This window comes from Pygocentrus nattereri, chromosome 4 (genome assembly GCF_015220715.1).
Source record: "Pygocentrus nattereri isolate fPygNat1 chromosome 4, fPygNat1.pri, whole genome shotgun sequence".
Taxonomy (NCBI): Eukaryota; Metazoa; Chordata; class Actinopteri; order Characiformes; family Serrasalmidae; genus Pygocentrus; species Pygocentrus nattereri.
Window position 1 is genome coordinate 27,823,917 of NC_051214.1, and position 18,804 is coordinate 27,842,720.

The following is an 18,804-nucleotide window of genomic DNA, read 5'->3' on the forward strand; positions in this document are numbered from 1 at the left end:
ACGTTCTGCTCCTTTCAGTAAAGTTGTACTAAATAAGAAACATTAAGCTTTGTGAATACGGGGTCAGGTCTGTTAAATTAGGTGTTTTAAATGAATTAAAATGGGTTCCTGTATGGGACTGTTATCAACAACAACCAAGGTTTTTTAACATATTGTCATTGTCAGAATAAAATCTTGTATCCTTGTATTTTTGCTGAACTTTTGTATTTTTTTCACATCGTTTGTTTGCTGTTTACACTGTGAAAAATGTCCATGATTAATGGACTAATAGACCTGCTACAAAATGACTCAGAATCAAATCATGTTACATTAACTTGCATTGAGCGTTAATGTTTTTTCTCCTGTAAAGTTGCTTTGTAGTCTGACAGTAATCCTACAATACTGTAGTTACAGTGTGCTCTGAAAATAACTAGCCGAAAAGGATTCTTTGTGTGATGCTGTAAAAGAATAGTTTGGTTTCCTAAAAACCCTTTAATGGTCCGTTGTCCACTGCCTTAAGAAAGCTGTATTATACATGTAACTAAGCTTATTAACAGCATTATTGCTTTAAATGGGTGTGTAAAGTTGTTTCCTGGAAAGCAGGAAAGGCACTAGAATGTGCACAGCTGGTCGCAGACAGGTGGGTCAGTTTTGCTGCAGGGGGCCAGTATTGGTGCAGGTTTTTTTTAATCCAGCAATGCTGTTTAATCCAGAATGAGTTCTTTGAAGACTGTCCAATTGATTAAACAAGTGGAGTCTAACATGCTACTGCTTGTATTGTTGGTATGGAATGAAATCCTGTAGCCACACTGGCCTTTTGCAGATAAGACTGGACACCTGTGACCTAAGGCCAAGTAAAATAAGACCAAACAATGTGTTGCCTGTATTTAGTACCATTGCTTTGAATTCTTCGGCAGACGTGTCAACTTGACCTATCAATGGGTAACTATAGCTATTCTTTCTGTAGAGCTAACCACACCCCATTTACTTCATCTGCCTCCTTATGCTGTTAGTTTCTCTCTCAGCAGCAGTTTTGGAAGCTAACCATTTCTAAAGCTGTTTGTGAAGAGGAACAGTTACAGTCCAAAACCAAGAGAAAGAGCGATTGTGGTGTGGTTTATCAGAGGGCTGCTGCAGCACATGAAAGCCAGGAGAGGTGATATCAGCAGAGTAAACACAACTGTCAAAGAGTTGAAAGTGGACTACTTATGTGTGCTAGTCACTTTAGCCAAAGTTCAGATTAAGTAATGATAGCTGATCCGCCTGCATTTCATTTCTTACCTACTTCTTCCTCTGTTAAGATCATAGGTCTTACAGTTGCTTTGATTATGCAACAGGTTCACAGTTCACAGTTTTTGGCAGAAGATACTGAAGGCCTCTGATTGTCATAAGGTAAGAACTGTCACCTCTGTTACTTACAAATCAGTACTTCTTTAGTACAGTCTGCAAATGTAGGCAAATTCTGTTGATTTGCAGGCAAAAGACTGAGCAATTTTGTTACAAGTTACTTTTTTTTGTTTTCCATTTGTATACTAAAAACTAATACTGCTTTTGTATATATAGCATAGTATATCGCTGTTGTTGGAACAAAACCAAAAATGGTAACATAATGGTAAAAGTCAATGGAACCAGACTTTTTTGGGTCATTTCTATTGATCCATTCTTCATGAAATCTACACACAGTGTAAAGACTGAAAAACAACAAAAATGGGGATAAAAGGTTTTGTCCCAATAGCAGTGATATTCACAAGTGCAATTGTTAAATATATTTTAAAAATACTGCCTGAATATTTAGAATAAGTGAGTTTTTGATTGTTGTTAATGGACACTACTGTTCCACAATGCAACACTAAGCAAAAAGGGAGGAATTCCTCACAGTGTCTTTGGAAGCTGTTGCAAGCAGGCGGAACCTTTTTCTCTTGCTTCTTCACATGCAAAAGTCCCCATTGTGTTTCTATTTGAACAACTAGGGTCATTTTTAATGGTTTGCTTCTTAAGGTCTGTGTATCAGGGCAAATATGTGGTTCTGGTCCAACATGCGTGCAGATATGGTTTGTCAAGTCAGTATTTAGTAGATGCACTTAAATCTGCATTCACAGTCTTGAGCTGATGTGGATAAGTCCCTATGAGCTTTGTACATTTGGGCAAAACCATTTTTCTCTATTCCTCTTTGCAAAACTAGTATTTGCCTGAATGCTTCGGGTCACTGTTATGCTAGAAGATCAATTCTTCTCCCCAGGCTCATCTTGCAGATTGCCTGAGGTTTTCCTCCAGGATTTTTCCCTGTATTTTGTTCTATTGCTTCCCTGCATTATAGCCTATCCTCAAAAGTCGTCTAGGGCATCCCCACAGCTAGATACTGCCACCACCATGCTTCATATTGGGGTGTTTTGATGATGATGATGATGATAATGGTGATATGGCATTTGGCCTGATGCCCAAATAACTTGATTTGTCTCATCAGACCATAGAACATTCTTCAAGCTACCTTCAGAGTCATCTACAAGCCTTCTGGGCAAACTCTGGTCAATAGGTCATGTATGTTTTATTTAAAATTTAAAAAACAGTCACCTTGTCGCAGCATTGCTTGGAGTGTTCTTTTCTCCTTATGATGCAGGGCATGCCACCATACGAACAGAATACCTGTTGATACTGTATCCAATCTGATATTTGTATTTTTGTAGAAAATGCAGCCAAATTTTGAGTTCTTTAAAATGACTATACATTAACAAAGACAAGTCAACTCAACTTAAGTTATAAGCCAACTGATTACACAACTTTTCTTGAGTTAACTCAACTTGAGGACACCAGAGTTCACCCAGCTCACATGTAGCCAATGTCTGCTTTCTCAGTTCAGTAAAAAAAATGGAATTACTTTTTTTCCCTTGTTTCTCCACGAGCTAGGACTCTACTGCACAATCCCGCTGGTCGCTGAGTTCCAAAACACAATCTCCTGATGTAGGGGTGAATTTTTTGACCATTGCACCACATGTTACTACATTACTTTTTGAAGTTCAAATGATATATTTATTAACATTTTATTAAACGTTTACAAGCACAGTGACCTGAGTAGCTTCAGGAGATTGGCAGGGGTGCAGTGTGCTAAGCATTAACACCCAGGATGTTATTTGAATCTAAGTGATGACTTAACTGTCCATAACTGGACATCCAAGAGGAGAAAAGGCCTGCTGGGACTGTCTGATGGAAAGATCCTAGGTAGTGTGGAGATCAAGTGAAAACCATACTGTCTTGTTGTGTCACTAAACTAAGAGGTGGAGTTGGGTGAAGTCTAATGCCTAAGTTATGCTACCCCAAGAAAAGCTATGTAGTTATCTTATGTTTTTAAGTACAGCTGAGCAGTTCTAGTTTCATCTGATCACATTTTGACGATCAACATTTAAACAAATACAAATTTAAGTAAACATATATTTCAAACCTGTCTGTTCAGTTTATATCGGAATGTGAAGGGTTTAAGAAGCTCTTTGTCTTGCTGGAAAGAATGTTGGTGTTTGGTGGTCCAGCTATAAATGTATAGAGGGCCAAGCAACAGTAATTCAGTGAGAGACCAATTTCAATGACAGTAACAACTGACCAATCATATCTTCCCTCTGAATGGGTGGGCTTTGTTATCGCTAACTTACTACAAAGATAAATAGTTTTTAAAAGTTTTTATTGCTGCTTTTGACTCATGAGAAACTCAAAATATGTGTTCAGGTCTGACTTATGACTTTGAACCAATTCAGTAAATTATCCATATATATGATCTTTACTGATTTTACTTTTACCATTAAAGTAACTTCAACTAATTCCCTGTGTGCAATTTCATTTTGTTATATTGATGACAGCATCTGTACTTCTTTGTTCTTGCTCTTACCTCACACTTTGGAGCTTTGGCACTTTAGACCCAAAAAGTGAAGAACAGAGCCTAAGCAGTGATGGGTTACTGACAGAGCCATTGAGGCCAGTGCCCAGGGGGCTCCAGGTGGCCCAAATAAAAATGCAACTATCCACTGCAGATGTAAATATTAGATGGACCAATTATTCTTAAATAGTCTATTGTCTATTTATGGTCTATCTAGTCTATCAAATACAAAATAAACGAAATGTTATCTCTTTCCAGGCAGCTCATGTTATCATATTAATATTGACTCATGGGAAATTGCTGTTGCTATTCAAATGGAATGTGTAAGGTTGAGTGATGCTGTGGGTGTGAAGGATGGGTTCACTGCAAGTAACTGCTGGGACACCTCCAAATAAGCTCCATAGTTGTTTATTGAAGCGCAAACATACAAACATGCAAGTTACAGTCTTGACAACAAAAGTCAAAACATTGTTTAAGCTCGGGTTGTTTAAGGCGACTCTGTTAACCCCACAGCAAACATCCAGCAGTCGCTGCCCTCCAGCTCTAGCAGTAGCCTACACTCAAAAAATGATTTGGCCATCATAAACATTAAGCAAATATGTTACATAAAATGTATTTAAAAACATAAAAATATACTTATTTATATTCATTAGAAGCAACCCAATTTGAATAAATCCAAAATTGATTTAATTAAATTGTACAAGACCTGTTAGCTTTCTCCACTAAATCTTATTAGGAGGCAGTGCGCATGCGCTATAGACCGCTGCAGTCGTGTCGTCATTTTGTAGTCTGCGCCATGTTCTTATGCCCATATTAGGAACTCCGGGTCTAAGCCCCATTTCTCTATGGCCAGGATGAATAGGGTAAGATAAAATAAGATGAGATGCCTTTATTGTCATTGCACAGTGTACAATGAAATTGAGCAGCAATCCAACGGCACTTTCTACACACAAAATAATTTAACATAAGGCAAAAATATATAAAGTGCAGATTTAAGAAAAATAGTATAAAAATCTTAAATATAAAGAAAAAGGACTATAAAACTATATATTCTAAACAGACAATAGACAACAGGCAAGTGAGATAGCAGTTAGTTATTGCACATTCCTGAATAGCTTATAGAGTTATAAGATATTGCACATTTTAAGAATTATTGCACAGAAAGAATATATATTGCACACTCCAGAACAAATAGTGCAGTGAATGATAAAGAGAGCAGAGGTGGAGTGGAACACTGGAACAGTGTACAGTGTCCTATGAAGTCAGTGCCAGTACAGAGTTGAAGTGGTGTTCAGTCACTTGTACTGAGCTCTATTGAAAGTCCTTATCAGTGCGTGTTTGGAAGTGTTGAGTTCCCGTACGGCTCTGGGGTAAAAGCCGTTTTTAAGTCTGTTCAGGATGGGATGGACCTAAAGCGTTTACCAGAGGGCAGCAGGTCGAACAGATGATGTCCCGGGTGAAATGTGTCCTTCAGGATGGTGGCTGCCCTGCTGAGGCAGTGGGAGCTGAACAGGTCCTCCAGGCAGGGCAGTGGGCAGCCGATGATCTTCTTCTAGCGCCTCTATCGCCTCCTGGGTTAGATAAAAACGCTCAGAACCCGATAAGTTTAGTCCTGTGAACATTCTTCTCTCCAGTATCACTGGATCCGCTGAATTACGAGGTCGTCAAAGAGTTGAAATATGAATGTTGCTACATGTGAGCTAAAGCTACTGCGCGCTGAATTCACGTCTTTAGACTGGCAGCCTCCTTAAGCGGGTTTTGGCAGTAAACATTTCCCTGTTCAGACTGAGAGGGAATGAAAACAAGTCAGAACAAAATCAACAGGTTTCCATGCAGTTGTCTGTTCCTCAACTGGTGCTCACTGAAACACGATAGATCCCTCCTTTCAGCTTGATTTGAAAAGACGTTCGCCAGCTTTTTGTTCGACTTTTCCCGTTCCACCTTAAATGGTGCAGCAGTCGAACAAGCAGCCGGAGAAAAACAAGCTGACTTCAGCTTCATGGAGGATTCAAAGGCCTGATATGAGGAGGTTTCACTAACGCTTAACAGCTGAGTGACTATCTTATTTTTGCTGTTTTACCGAAATAACAGGTGTGTGTTTTGTCTTGTTTGCTAATGTTTGTGCTGGTTAGTCAAAGCTGCTGCACCATTTAAGGTGGAACGGGAATATTCAAACTATAATCTGCGAAAAAATAAGATAAATTCAGCCTCGGAGTTTTAACACGAGTAGTATTTTTGATGAGGAGGAATATTTTTTCCTGAGGCAGGAATAAAACGACAAACAGATGAGTGCGGGTCAGTGTGGTTGTGGCTTAGAGCTTGGGGACCTGCCCTGACTGAGTACATGCGTTTTAGTGGACTGTCGATGAAAAAGGTAATAGAGTTTGAGTGGTGGCGAAAATGAATTGGAGTCTATGGGAGAAACAAGGGATGGAATTATAGATTATCATGCAATTTTTCACCCAATTCATTGTCAATGTAAACTCGGTACTACTTTAAAAGAAGTTCCACCTTAAAATTCAATGCTACCTAAGTGCAGTTCCACCTTAGGTTCTGTGCCACCTTAAATTTAGTGCAATGTTATTTGAAGTTCCACCTTAAGTTCTCTGCCACCTCACAAAAAGTTCCATCTTAAAATCTGTGCCTCCTTTAATTTTGTGCTATGTTAGCTGAAGTTCCACCTTAAATTTAGTGCTAGCTTAAAGACCGTTCCATCCTAAATTCTGTGCCACCTTAAATTTAGTGCTAGGTTAATTGCAGTTCCACTTTAAAATCTGTGCCACCTTAATTTTGTTTCTAAACAAAATTGGGGGGTGTCGTAGCCTATCCCAGCAGTCATCGGGCAGAAGGCAGGATACACCCTGGACAGGTCGCCAGTCCATCGCAGGGCAGACAGACAGACACAGACAGTCACTCACACACTCACACCCAGGGGCAATTTAGCATGTCCAATCGGCCTGACTGCATGTCTTTGGACTGTGGGAGGAAACCGGAGAACCCAGAGGAAACCGACGCAGACACGGGGAGAACATGAAAACTCCATAACGTTACATATGTTATGTAAAAAAAAATTTGCATAAATCCTACAAGTACTTCAAATTTAAATGTGTTTAAATTTATTCAGGTTAATTTGTTCAGCTTCCCAGGAACAACCAGGGAACCCCCTTACACTTTCTCACAGTGCTTAAAGACTGACTCACTAGAGAATACACTTATATACGTTGACACCATATTTCAGAAAACATTATAACCTGTAAGTGCTTTCAGCTAGCTTTATCCTGATTTCTAACTTTTTTTCCTGGCCTTTTTTGTTTTTGTTTTTAACGTTTTTTTTAAACAAATTCTACTTGTGTGCTACCTGCTATCAGGATTACCGTGGATCCTACTGACCCTTAGAAGAGGAAACACCCAACACCACCATTCAAATAGACTCCCGGGTAAGTGTACACAACACATAACATACAGTATCTCACAAAAATGAGTATGCCCCTTACATTTCTGCAAATATATCTTTTCATGGGACAACACTATAGAATTGAAACTTGGATATAACTTTAAGTATTCAGTGTACAGCTTGAATAGCAGTATAGATTTATTGTCCTCTGAAAAGAACACACAGCCATTAATGTCTAAATAGCTGGCAGCACAAGTAAGGATACCTCACAGTGAACATGTCCAAATTATGCCCAGTTGTGTTGTTGTCAAGCATGGTGGTGGTAGCATCATTGTCTGGAATTGCATGAGTGCTCCCGGCACTGGGGTGCTGTGGTTCATTGAGGAAAACATGAATTCCTCCATGTACTGTGACATTCTGAAGCAGAGCATGATCCCCTCCCTTGCGCTGCATGGCAGTTTTCCAACTCGATAACGACCCCAAACCCACCTCCAAGATGAGAACTGCCTTGCTGAAGGTAAAGGTGATGGACTGGCCAAGTATGTCTCCAGACCTAAACCCAATTGAGCACCTGTGGGGCATCCTCAAGAGGAAGGAGGAGCAGTGCAAGGTGTGTAACATCCACCGGCTCAGTGATGTAATCATGGAGGTGTGGAAGAGGATTCCAGTAGCATCCTGGGCAGCTCTGGTGAATGCCATGCCCAAGGGGGTTAAGGCAGTGCGAGATTATAATGGTGGTCACACAAAATATTGACACTTTGAGCACAATTTGGACATGTTCACTGTGAGGTGGACTCACTTGTGTTGCCAGCTATTTAGACATTAATGGTTGTGTGTTGAGTTCTTTTCAGAGGTCAGTAAATCTGTACTGCTACATGAGCTGTACACTGACTGTTATATCCAAGTTTCATTTCTATAGTGTCGTCCCATGAAAAGATATAATATAAGATATAATAAAATATTTCCAGAAATGTGAGGGGTTTGTGAGATACTGTACATGTAAAATTTGCAATGTAATTTTAACTTTTTTTGCAGTCCTTAGATGTGGTGCATTAATAAATGGTGTTTTAGGCTATTTCACTATGTGATAGTTTTTACCTTTCTGATTCAACTTTACACAAAAAGCACAAACTGTTATTTATGTAGACACAAATGATTTTGCACATATTTCATTGATTTTTATAACCAAAAATATACAAATTTCCAGCATTCCCCAAGGAGCTCATAAACATCAAATATTGTTTAATCTCACTTCAACATGGAGATTACATGTTATCACATGTTATCAGCAACAGTCTATAAGCACTAAGTTGTGTTCGGTTGTTAAATCTTCAGTATGGCTCGACGGGTGGCTGTGATCGGAGCAGGCAACGCTGGACTGGTCTGCATTAAATGCTGCCTGGATGAAGGGCTGGAGCCAGTGTGTTTTGAAAGCAGTGATGACATCGGAGGACTCTGGAGATTTAAGGTGGGATGCTCTGCTGGAGTAATGTGGCTATGGAAAAAAGACACATAGAGGACATGAATGATGAAAGCGTGTAGGCCAGAGAACCACAGACCAACCTGCCCTTTGAGATCCAGAAAATATTTAACACACCTTCAAAAAAAACAGGGAAGGATCTACAGCACTGTGAAGAAGTGAGCTATACTTATTATATATTGACAGAATAATTAAAATGTTTGCTTGGATCCTCAGCTAACTAAGCAGTTACTGTACCATCCTGCATAATAATCAGAATGATAACCGGTGAGGCATGATGACAATGATTTGTTGAACATAAAGATGTAAACCATATTCCATTCGCTTCTCTCACACAACACCTCAACCAAACCCAATGAATACAGCATGGGTAATTCAGAGAGGCCTAAGACAGTAACTTTACTATTTCATGGAAGATTGGTGTGGTCAAGCATAGCATAGAGTTGGTCTATTTGTAGAATCACAAAAAACACAAGAAATCATTTAACTTAAAGAAAAGTATGGTTGTAATGTGACAGAGTGGCACAGAAGTAAATGAGAGGCTTTACTAGTGAAAACAGCATCCACAATCGCAGTCAAGTCACAAGCAGTGGTCACATCCAGAAAAGACAAAAACACAAACATAACCAGTCAGAACAGGAATGAACAATCAGAAATAACGCTCAGTAGCTCTGTAGATAAGACTATTTACAAGCCCAGGCTTTCAAATAAACAAATCAAAGAAGAACAGGTGTTACTGATCAGTACTCTGGGGAACTGGAGCGCTGGTTGGAGCACGAGAGTAAGGGTGGAGTCACGCGATGTTTATGATGTCAGATTCAGTCATGTTAAATGGACGCACAGGAAAACATGCCTACTCCTACAGTAGCGCTGCGATAGTCTCTACAGCAAGGCTTCCTAGTTTAAAGATTAGATTACCCCCCTTTTTTTAAAGATTTATCTTGAAGGTGGGGAACTTTTTAAAAAAAAAAAAACTTCACCTGCATTGGAGTTTTTTTTTCACTAGCAGACAGAACGTTACTCCTAGGAATCCAAATATCTTACTTAAGCTGTGTAATTGTGGTCACTGTCTTTAAATCATCACCACAATGGACAGATTGAATGAACTGAATGACAGAAATGATTCAATACATGAACAGGATAACCAGCTAATAGCTAAAGTTAGCAAGGTAGGTGCTTAGCTACCTAGATAACTTACCTCAGTTTGTCTCTTTTTCTCTGGCTGAAAGAATAAAAACCTTGTCTCTGGCTTGTCTTTGTGCTATGTCAAGACAGAATTGATGACTGAGGTAAGAGTAATTAGTGCTGTCTAAGATTAGCAGTTCAGATTTTTTGGGCCTCCTTGGATTCCCAGTGGTATGACATATTTGAGAGTACACTGATGCACAAAAAAGCCAATTTTTTGAGCAAAATTTGCTCAAAATGGCTCTTTAAAGCCTCTGCACAATTCAATGGTTAAAATATCAACAGTATCATTAAGAGTGATTTGGTGTGAAATGCTTTGTTCCAGAGAAACTTACTGAATCAGAATAGTTCCCAGTGGTGTTGATAGGAACCAGACATCTCCCTCTAAAAGCTCCCTCACAGAAAGTTATTACACGAAATGCTTATTGATACTCAACCTGATGTCGGAGTCACTGTTTTACAGTACAAACCTTTGTGGTGATTTTAATCTTATATATATATATATATATATATATATCACCATCACTGTAAACAAATCATAGGTATCTCTACAAATAAACAATTTCACATCAAAATGATCAAAATGGCTTTGTTTATATCTCAACTCCTTAAACCTTGAAGATAGTAGATGATTTTCCAAGATCACAGAGGAACTTAATATATGAGTGTTATGCCACTAAAAATGATGCCATATTCTAAGCACCCTTGGTTATATTAGTTGTTACAGCTGGATCTGAAATGTGAGGGGTGTAAAATGTCTCCAAACCTCCAAGTGACATAGACACCACTTGATTCAGAATCTCAGAGAGCACCTGTAATCAAAGAATATGCATAATTTTCATTATTTTTAACACAGACTTATCAGTCCTGTGTTGTTGTGCTTCATTACATGTGCAGGAGAAACCAGAGGCTGAGCGCTCCAGCATTTACCGCTCACTGATGGTAAACACCTCCAAAGAGATGATGTGTTTCAGCGATTTTCCCATGCCAGCACACTACCCAAACTACATGAGCCACTCCCAGCTGCTGCAGTACTTCAGACTCTACGCAGATCACTTTGATCTGCTCAAACACATTCACTTCCAGGTTGTCATCTTGGTGTTTTCAAACAACTGTTTACATTGATGAAGGTTGTTTTGTTTTTATTTGCATATACATCTGTATTATTTGTGCAAGCAAGCTGATTGGAGTCATCCTACCAATGCAGTGGTAAGCGGGGTAAGATTGATGTGTAATTCAAGTGTAAAACATCTATTAAAACTGAACAACATCACAACAGCACTTTTGTTAGTCACACTGTGTGTAGAAAATTACAAGTATTGCAGTCCTTTTTTTTTTTTTTTTTTAAATGACTTAATATTTCATGAGTTACAGCACTTCTGTGACGTGTGACTTCTGAATTATTCTTCCTTCATTTGGGATATGTATACATGATGTATTTGAAATGCCCTTCCTTTTTGTAACAGTATTTTATGACAAAAAATCTTGGAACCAGTTTCATTATCCAAATAAATTGTTCAGCATCTGTGAAGTCACTCCCATGAATTTCAGTTTTTCATGTACATTACCAAAAGAAAAAAAAAAAAAAAAAAAAAATATATATATATATATATATATATATATATATATATATATATAAATGTCTGTAATGCATTGGTAGAATGACTCATCTTTTTGACAGTGAGGTTTTTGATGAATGACTAAGTCAAAAATGTCCGGTTTCTCTAGAAACTATGCCAGAATTCTTCCAGATTTTAAATATAGGGAGATTTTTGTGTGTGTGTGTGTGTGTGTGTGTGTGTGTGTGTGTGTGTGTGTGTGTTTCAGACCACAGTGCGCAGTGTGAGGCAGAGGCATGACTTCTCTCAGTCTGGTCAGTGGGAGGTAGTAACTGAGAGCAGCGATGGCTACAAGGAAACACACGTGTTTGATGCTGTGTCTGTGTGTTCTGGAAACTTCACACATCCAGTCACACCTAACTTTCCTGGTATGATCATGCCTTCACTCTTCATCAGTCCACCGTATTGGCAGGGTTTGTCCTTTGTTTCCGTGCTGCAAATACTCACATACACTGTGAGAGCTTAAAGAGGTTGCTGTGGCAATGTGTGTCTCTTAACCAACTCCAGAGGGATGCTAAGTAACTATCTAATGATCTGGATCCACAACCTCCCAAACAAAACTTGGGAGTACTGATCTATCTGGTAACGTTACCTCCTCTTTCATTCACAGACTTTTTCTAGCTAGTTTCTTCCTAGTCTGTTCTTTTGAGTGAATTTTCAGTCACTTGAAGCTCATGTACAGTTGACAAATGGTTACTCCGCTCAGTCACTGGCAGGTCTAACTCACTCAAGATAACTTACTGACAACTTGCTTACTGCAGTATTTCACTCAGCCGCAGGCAGATATGGTGTTATTCACTCAGACAGTGGCATGTTTAATTAGAGAGAAGGGTCATACAATCTTTTATTATCGTTACTAGTTAGCAAACTAATCACACTATTACTTTGCTCTACAATATTAACCATTACAAAAATGCACATTAGATCACACAAGGCTTAAATTCACACCTCCGCTGGTCAGCAGCAAAGGAAGTTAATATGCTGGTCACCAGCCAAACTAGCATATCGCTGTTGTCGGGAGAAAACCACATATCTCCAAAATAACTTTACAAGAGAAGGAAAAAATAACATACTTTACCTTTAATGTAAGTCAATGGAAACTGAGGTTTTTTTCCAGGTCATTGTGGGTCTTTTCTTTTAGAACATTCATCATGAAATTTACAAACTATGTAAAGGGTGACAGGTATTTTCAAATTATGTCAAAACTGAAAAATGGAAATGACATTTTTCAGTTTTTCTTCTACTGTTTGTACCCTTTAGCTAGAAAACAGCACATTTTTAAAGAAAAAAATAGGCTTTGTTGATCAGTGGTTTCAGTTCATACCTCACCAAGGAGCTGAGGTTTGGTTTATTTTGCACCAGCTTCTTATTTTCTGTTTCATCTTGCATGGTGTAGCAATTATGTTCTGGCACCCATGAGGTGTTTGTGAAGAGATTCCAAACTTGCTAAATCCACTATATGATGCTGGCGGTTTTATTCCTTTAAACTATACTACTAGAGTATAAAATTAACCTGAGCTTGATGTTTACTCTTACTGCGATACTTCCTATGTGCTGTTTAACTACATCTGCATCTGAATATCTGAACAAACCTTTCCTCGATTTTGCTCTGATCTTTCATGTAGAGCCGTCAGCTCTGCAGATAAATTTAAGTCCCTTCACCCCATAAAAGAAAATCAAAGAAAGCAGGTAGGAAAGGAAGATTCAAACAGCCGGTGCACAGTTTGTGTGTACAGTGTAGAACTACCCTGCCACAATGGCGGATCACCTGTAAAGTGTCTTACAGGTTATGGCCTGACATTTCCAAACCAGCTTTCCTGCTCAATTTCTGTTGCAGGCATAGACACTTTCCAAGGGAAATGCTCCCATAGCTGGGAATATAAGGATCCTGATGAGTTCCGTGGAAAAAGAGTGGTGATTGTTGGCATTGGCAACTCTGGAGGAGACATCGCTGTTGAGATCAGCAGAGTAGCGGAGAAAGTAAGTTCACTGCCTTGAAACAGAACAGAGTTGGAGTGTTTGTTGCTAACATTGATTCACTTTGATTCTTTAGGAAATTATTCAGTGCATCTGGAAATCTCAGATTTCACTACTATTTTATTAGATTAGGTTTTTACATTATTAAAAACGCATGCACATCGAATATACAAACATAATTAGAGCTTTTTTTAAGGTCCAAGCACACAAGTGCGTAGGACCCTATTGTTTTTGTTGGAGTTTTTCTTATTATTTATCTCTGATTAAACAAATCACCCAGACCAAACCGTAAGTCCTACAGGCAGGAAACTTGGTCAATAGGTAGTAGTCCCTCCAACTACTCAGTGCGCGGCATGAGCCCAATCGGCCTAAACTTGACGCTATTGCGCAACTCAACGTGTTTGGCCCTTTAACTCCTCCCCCAGATTTTTGATTACATTATTATAGATGATCAAATAAATTACAATGCTTTAATATATTTTTACCCCGTGCAGTTTGTAATCTGCTAGTTTACATACTCTGCTTTATAGTCAACCATAGTTGAGACCTCTATTGATGATTTTCTATAGACGCCTGATCCATCTGTAGTTTCTTTTTAGTTAACCATTTAAGTTAACTAACCATTTAAGTTTCATTGTGTTCAGTAGTTTGCCAGTGCTGTCGTGTATCATACGTTTGTAAGATTTGACCTCTTCTGGTCAATGTTTAGTTCACTGTCTAAGTGGAAATGAGCTAACCTATCATCTACAGGGAACAGATCTATTTTCTATTTTCTGGGTTTAACATATTGCAAATATAACTGTGCTATGACTTTTGCACTTTTCTTTTTTTAAAAAAATCTCCTCAAAAAAATTTCATCAGGGGCACCGCTTCTGCACTTGACTGTATTTACAGGCTGACCAATAGCTGTTGCAAGGGTGGGGAGTTCCAGTCAAGGAGGGCCAGATTCCCACAGTTTGCTGCTGTGAAGGACACCTGATTAAACTAATCAGTTAATTAATCACCAAACAGAGCTGGGCAACAGCCCACAGTTCCCCACCCTGACCTGCTAGATGTGGAATCAATTAAATCAATGAATGAATCAATGAATGAATCAATGAATCAATGAAACCAATTTCTCATCCTTCTCTTTTCTCTGAGACTTTCTTGAGCATCCGTGAAGGAGTGTGGGTGGTGGGTCGTATGGGCAGCAGTGGCCTGCCCATGGACATGATGTTGCTTAGACGTGCAGCTTTCATGCTTGCCCAACTGCTTCCACGAGCATTGCTTAACTGGGTATTGGAGAGAGCTTACAACCAGAAATATGACCACAGGCTATATGGACTGCAGCCCAGCTACAGGTACAGTGGAACGTAAATTAATTGCTTTATTAATTTTATAGAACTTTGGTCAGTGATGGAGGTACTGGTGCTTATTCACCAAAGTGAAAACGTGAAACTTTGTATGATGTGGAAACGAGATTTGAGCACAAGTGATGAAACAGCTTCAGTGTGTGAAATCAAGCACCAGCCTTTCTCATTTACATATAATTTCTATGAAGCATATCCTTATTCATACAGATGTTTCGGTAGGGAGCCAATAATCGAACTACTTGGCTCTTGAGCTAAAGGCTTTGCTCATAGGTGGAGTCTGACAAGTGCACAGCTTCCTCTACTGACCAAACTTTATAGTAAATTACGCCAACTGAAAAGAATAAAATGTGAATCAAATAAAACATTAATTTTTTAAGATGCTAAAATTATGTGATTTTAAGGTGTGATTTTTTTTTTATTATTTATACATTTATATTATTCCGCCTTTAAACAATGTATTATTGCAGTTTAGGAGATACATTTAGTCATGAATTGGACAAAGACCTTTTCTGTCTCAAGAACAAATTTAAGAAATCATATTGGGCAATATGATAATTTATTGTTAGTGTGATAAATTATGTCACTCTTTTCTGAGCATATTGTGGAAGACCTCAGAACACTGATTACATGTTTCATTGCAAAGTGAGTTGCAAGTAGGCATGTTTAATTGGATTTAGTGCAGTGCAGCATGTAAAATATTGAATAAAAATCATTGTAGTCATAGGTTTTGCTATTATTATTATTAGTAGTAGTAGTAGCAGCAGTAGTAGTAGTAGTATTACTGTATTTTTATACAGTATGTATGGCACTACAGGTTCTATTTTGTCTATTCCAACTTATAAAAGTTTAGAAAAAGTATTTTGTAATCATGAAAATCTCTTCAAGTAAAAGTTTTGTCATATTACTCTCCTCTACAAAGTAATAGTTGGTAATAGTTTTGGGTAGTTAATCACAAATCAAGCATATTTTGCATGTTGCTAAACATTAAATTAACGTTCCATTATATTCGAATAGAATTACTTAGAATGTTCCATTAAATTCGAATAGAATTACACACAACTGTGGGGTGGAGAACAGTCGTCATGTTGTAAAAAAGTATTACTTGGGATGTAGTTAGGGATGTAGTAGGTTTTGGGCTGTGCTTTATAATTGGCTTCCTTGCCGATTGTTTATATAACCCCCTGTACACACATGAGACCTAGGTTGCAATGAGGCTCATGACTCCTAATGCTACATTCACACCAATCTAGTTACATCATTTTTGTGTTACATGCATGGTTCATTATGTCACTGCAGCCCTCAATGATGTGTTCAGTGACAAGTGTTTCACAGACAACATAATACTACAATGTAAATTTAATAAAAAAAAACCTCCACAGTGGATCAAAGCATGTGATGAAGCATAATGTTTGCTGCTTCCATTCATTGACATGTCGCTGAAGCCGTCCTTTTTCACCTCACGTCTCTCTGTTGCAGGATTCTGGACCGACCACTTGTCATTAATGATGACCTGCCAGTACGTATCCTCCAGGGGGCCCTGCAGGTGAAACCGAATATACAAGAGTTCCGTGGCTCAACTGTTGTATTCGATAATGGAGCAATAGAGGAAGGGGTTGATGCGGTGGTATTCTGTACAGGATACAAAGCCACCTTCCCATTTTTACCACCTTCCATAACTAACAGTTCTGAGGGGGAACTGACCTTCTTCAAAAGAGTCTTCCCTGTGTCCCTAGAGCATCCAACACTGGCTATCTTTGGGCTAGTATACCCCAAGGGACCTTTAATGCCTGTGGAGGAGATGCAGGCACGATGGGCCACTAGAGTCTTTGCAGGTATTCTAGAATGAGGCAGAAAAAGTTTGGGCCTTTTTTCAAAGCGTGTAGTGATTTTATAATTTATGATTATTGTTTAAAAAAACATAGACTATATACTGTGTGTAGCATATAGAATGCAACTATTTACAAAGTAGTGAATATGTATTTTTCTATAAGAAATTTTAAAAATCTACTTTTTTTAGAATTGACGTGTTTCATTCCAAAATGCTGTTTATCAATTTGTAATGATTTTGGATATAAAGATTTTTAAAAAGAACAAGTGCTGAAGCATTGATTTTTATTTCTCTAATACAGGTGATTTTAATTCATAATACAGCACTTATATTTATTGTATGTGTAAAGTCCTCTCTCAACAGTATATATATCAAGAAAACATTATGAAAGTGTTAAATGCATTTTGAACACAACCTTTCATTTAAAAACTTATTCTCAAAGAAGTGAGCACATACTTTATTGAATATTATTCTAATTGACTGTCTTATCTGTTTCTCAATATTATTTTCTGTTGAGAAAACAATGTTCTGTCTTCTTCTCTAGGGCTGAACCATTTACCTTCTTTGGCAACAATGTGTGAGATTATTAAAAAAGAAATAAAAACAAAAACGGCTAGGTAACTACATTCCTCAAATCTTCCTTTGTCAGTACTATTTTCTCCAGACTGTAGTTTTGTTCTCTGATTACCTCTCAGGTGTTTCCTGTTTTTAACACTTTAACTCACTGTTTTCCCTTGTCTCTTGAACTTTCATAGAAATTCCAAGATTACTGTTCTTGAGGAGGACTATATCCCTTACATAGATTCCATCGCACAGGAAGTGTGTGCGCGTCCCAGCCTCCTTTGGCTGTTCTTAACGGATCCTGGTCTGGGTTGGAAGGTTATGTTTGGTCCCACAACCCCATATCAGTATCGACTGTGTGGGCCAGGCCGCTGGGAGGGGGCTCGCCAGGCTATCTTCACCCAGTGGGAGCGTGTGGTCCAGCCCCTGAACACACACCCCATTCCGGAGCCCAAATCCTCTGGCCTAACCCGCTGGCTGGGTCTGATGGGATGGGCTGTGATCATTTTTGCTGTCATTGCATTTCAAAGACAAATTCCAAGGTTCTTTTAGAATCAGGTCTCATAGATGGCCTCTTTGACATCTGCTAATAGTGCTGCATCATGGTGAAATGAAGTGTGATGTAAGTCGGTGGAACAGGACTCTCTTTAGTACTTCAGTTAGAATATCGTTGCTGTTGAGGGAAAAGAAAAATTTGTAGCTCCTTTTTTGTATTTGTTTTTTGTTTGTTTTTTTTGTTTTGTTTTGTTTTTGGTTTTTGTTTTTTTTGCATGTTTTTCATTTCTGACTTAATTTGAAAATGGCTGTTGTTTTTTTTACATTGCATGTAAATTTCATGATGAATGGATCAAAAGAAATGGCACAGAATTCCTGGGAATAAAGTCTGGTTCCATTGACTTACATTCAAACTGACATTCGAAGATATAATATTTTGTTCTGACAGCAGCCATGGATTATATATTGTTGCACATTGCTCCTAAATAATACTGAAGATTTTGGACAGGCTGCGTTTATCATGTTGATTAGCATCCCTGTTATAAGAAGAGTAAACAGTTCTGAAATTTACTTTATTTCAATCTCCAGTTCTGAAAAATATTTTGTAAATTTATATTTGGAGAAAATAAACTTCTTTGTGTAAATGTAGGGCTGTTTTTACTAAATATATTATAACAAACATAAATGTTTGAGATAAATATGTGGTGCTTCTGGAGAAAAACATCCCACACTTTGGGCGAAAGACTAACAGCTACCTTATCAGCTCAGTTACAACTGCTATAAAGATAATCCATAATCTTTACTGATAGGCATTGTTTCCAGATGCAATCTAGGTAGAAGGGCATCCTAAGGTAAGATCATGAACAGAGACGGGTCATGGTCTTGCAAGGCCCCTGGGCAAAAAGTCTTTAGAGTCCCACCCCCTTCAATAATCACATGTAATAAATGAAAGTAATGTGATGATTACATATTAAAAGCCTTTTTATGGCATGCACAAAGTTTTGCTTTGAATTGGACACTGATGACTGATTTGGTTGAGGCCTGTGATTGAAGCGGAGGCTCAAATAAGATG

At 38.3% G+C, this 18,804-nt stretch overlaps 1 protein-coding gene across 4 annotated transcripts; it reads left to right on the forward strand.

Moving 5' to 3' along the window:
* The first annotated feature begins 975 nt into the window (after positions 1-975).
* Positions 976-18,380, forward strand: si:dkey-239i20.4. Of its 4 annotated transcripts, XM_017688682.2 has the most exons (11): positions 976-1,135; positions 1,317-1,371; positions 7,210-7,278; positions 8,571-8,703; positions 10,798-10,986; positions 11,728-11,887; positions 13,357-13,499; positions 14,637-14,836; positions 16,325-16,680; positions 17,221-17,293; positions 17,432-18,380. In XM_017688682.2, the coding sequence occupies exons 4-11, from the start codon at positions 8,572-8,574 to the stop codon at positions 17,787-17,789; spliced, it is 1,611 nt and encodes a 536-aa protein (XP_017544171.1). In that variant the 5' UTR covers positions 976-1,135; positions 1,317-1,371; positions 7,210-7,278; position 8,571; the 3' UTR covers positions 17,790-18,380. The 4 variants fall into 4 exon arrangements, with proteins under 4 accessions (XP_017544171.1, XP_017544194.1, XP_017544179.1 ...); XM_017688705.2 differs by lacking the exons at positions 976-1,135; positions 1,317-1,371 and adding an exon at positions 4,896-5,416; XM_017688690.2 differs by lacking the exons at positions 976-1,135; positions 1,317-1,371 and adding an exon at positions 5,466-5,932.
* Positions 18,381-18,804: the final 424 nt, after the last annotated feature.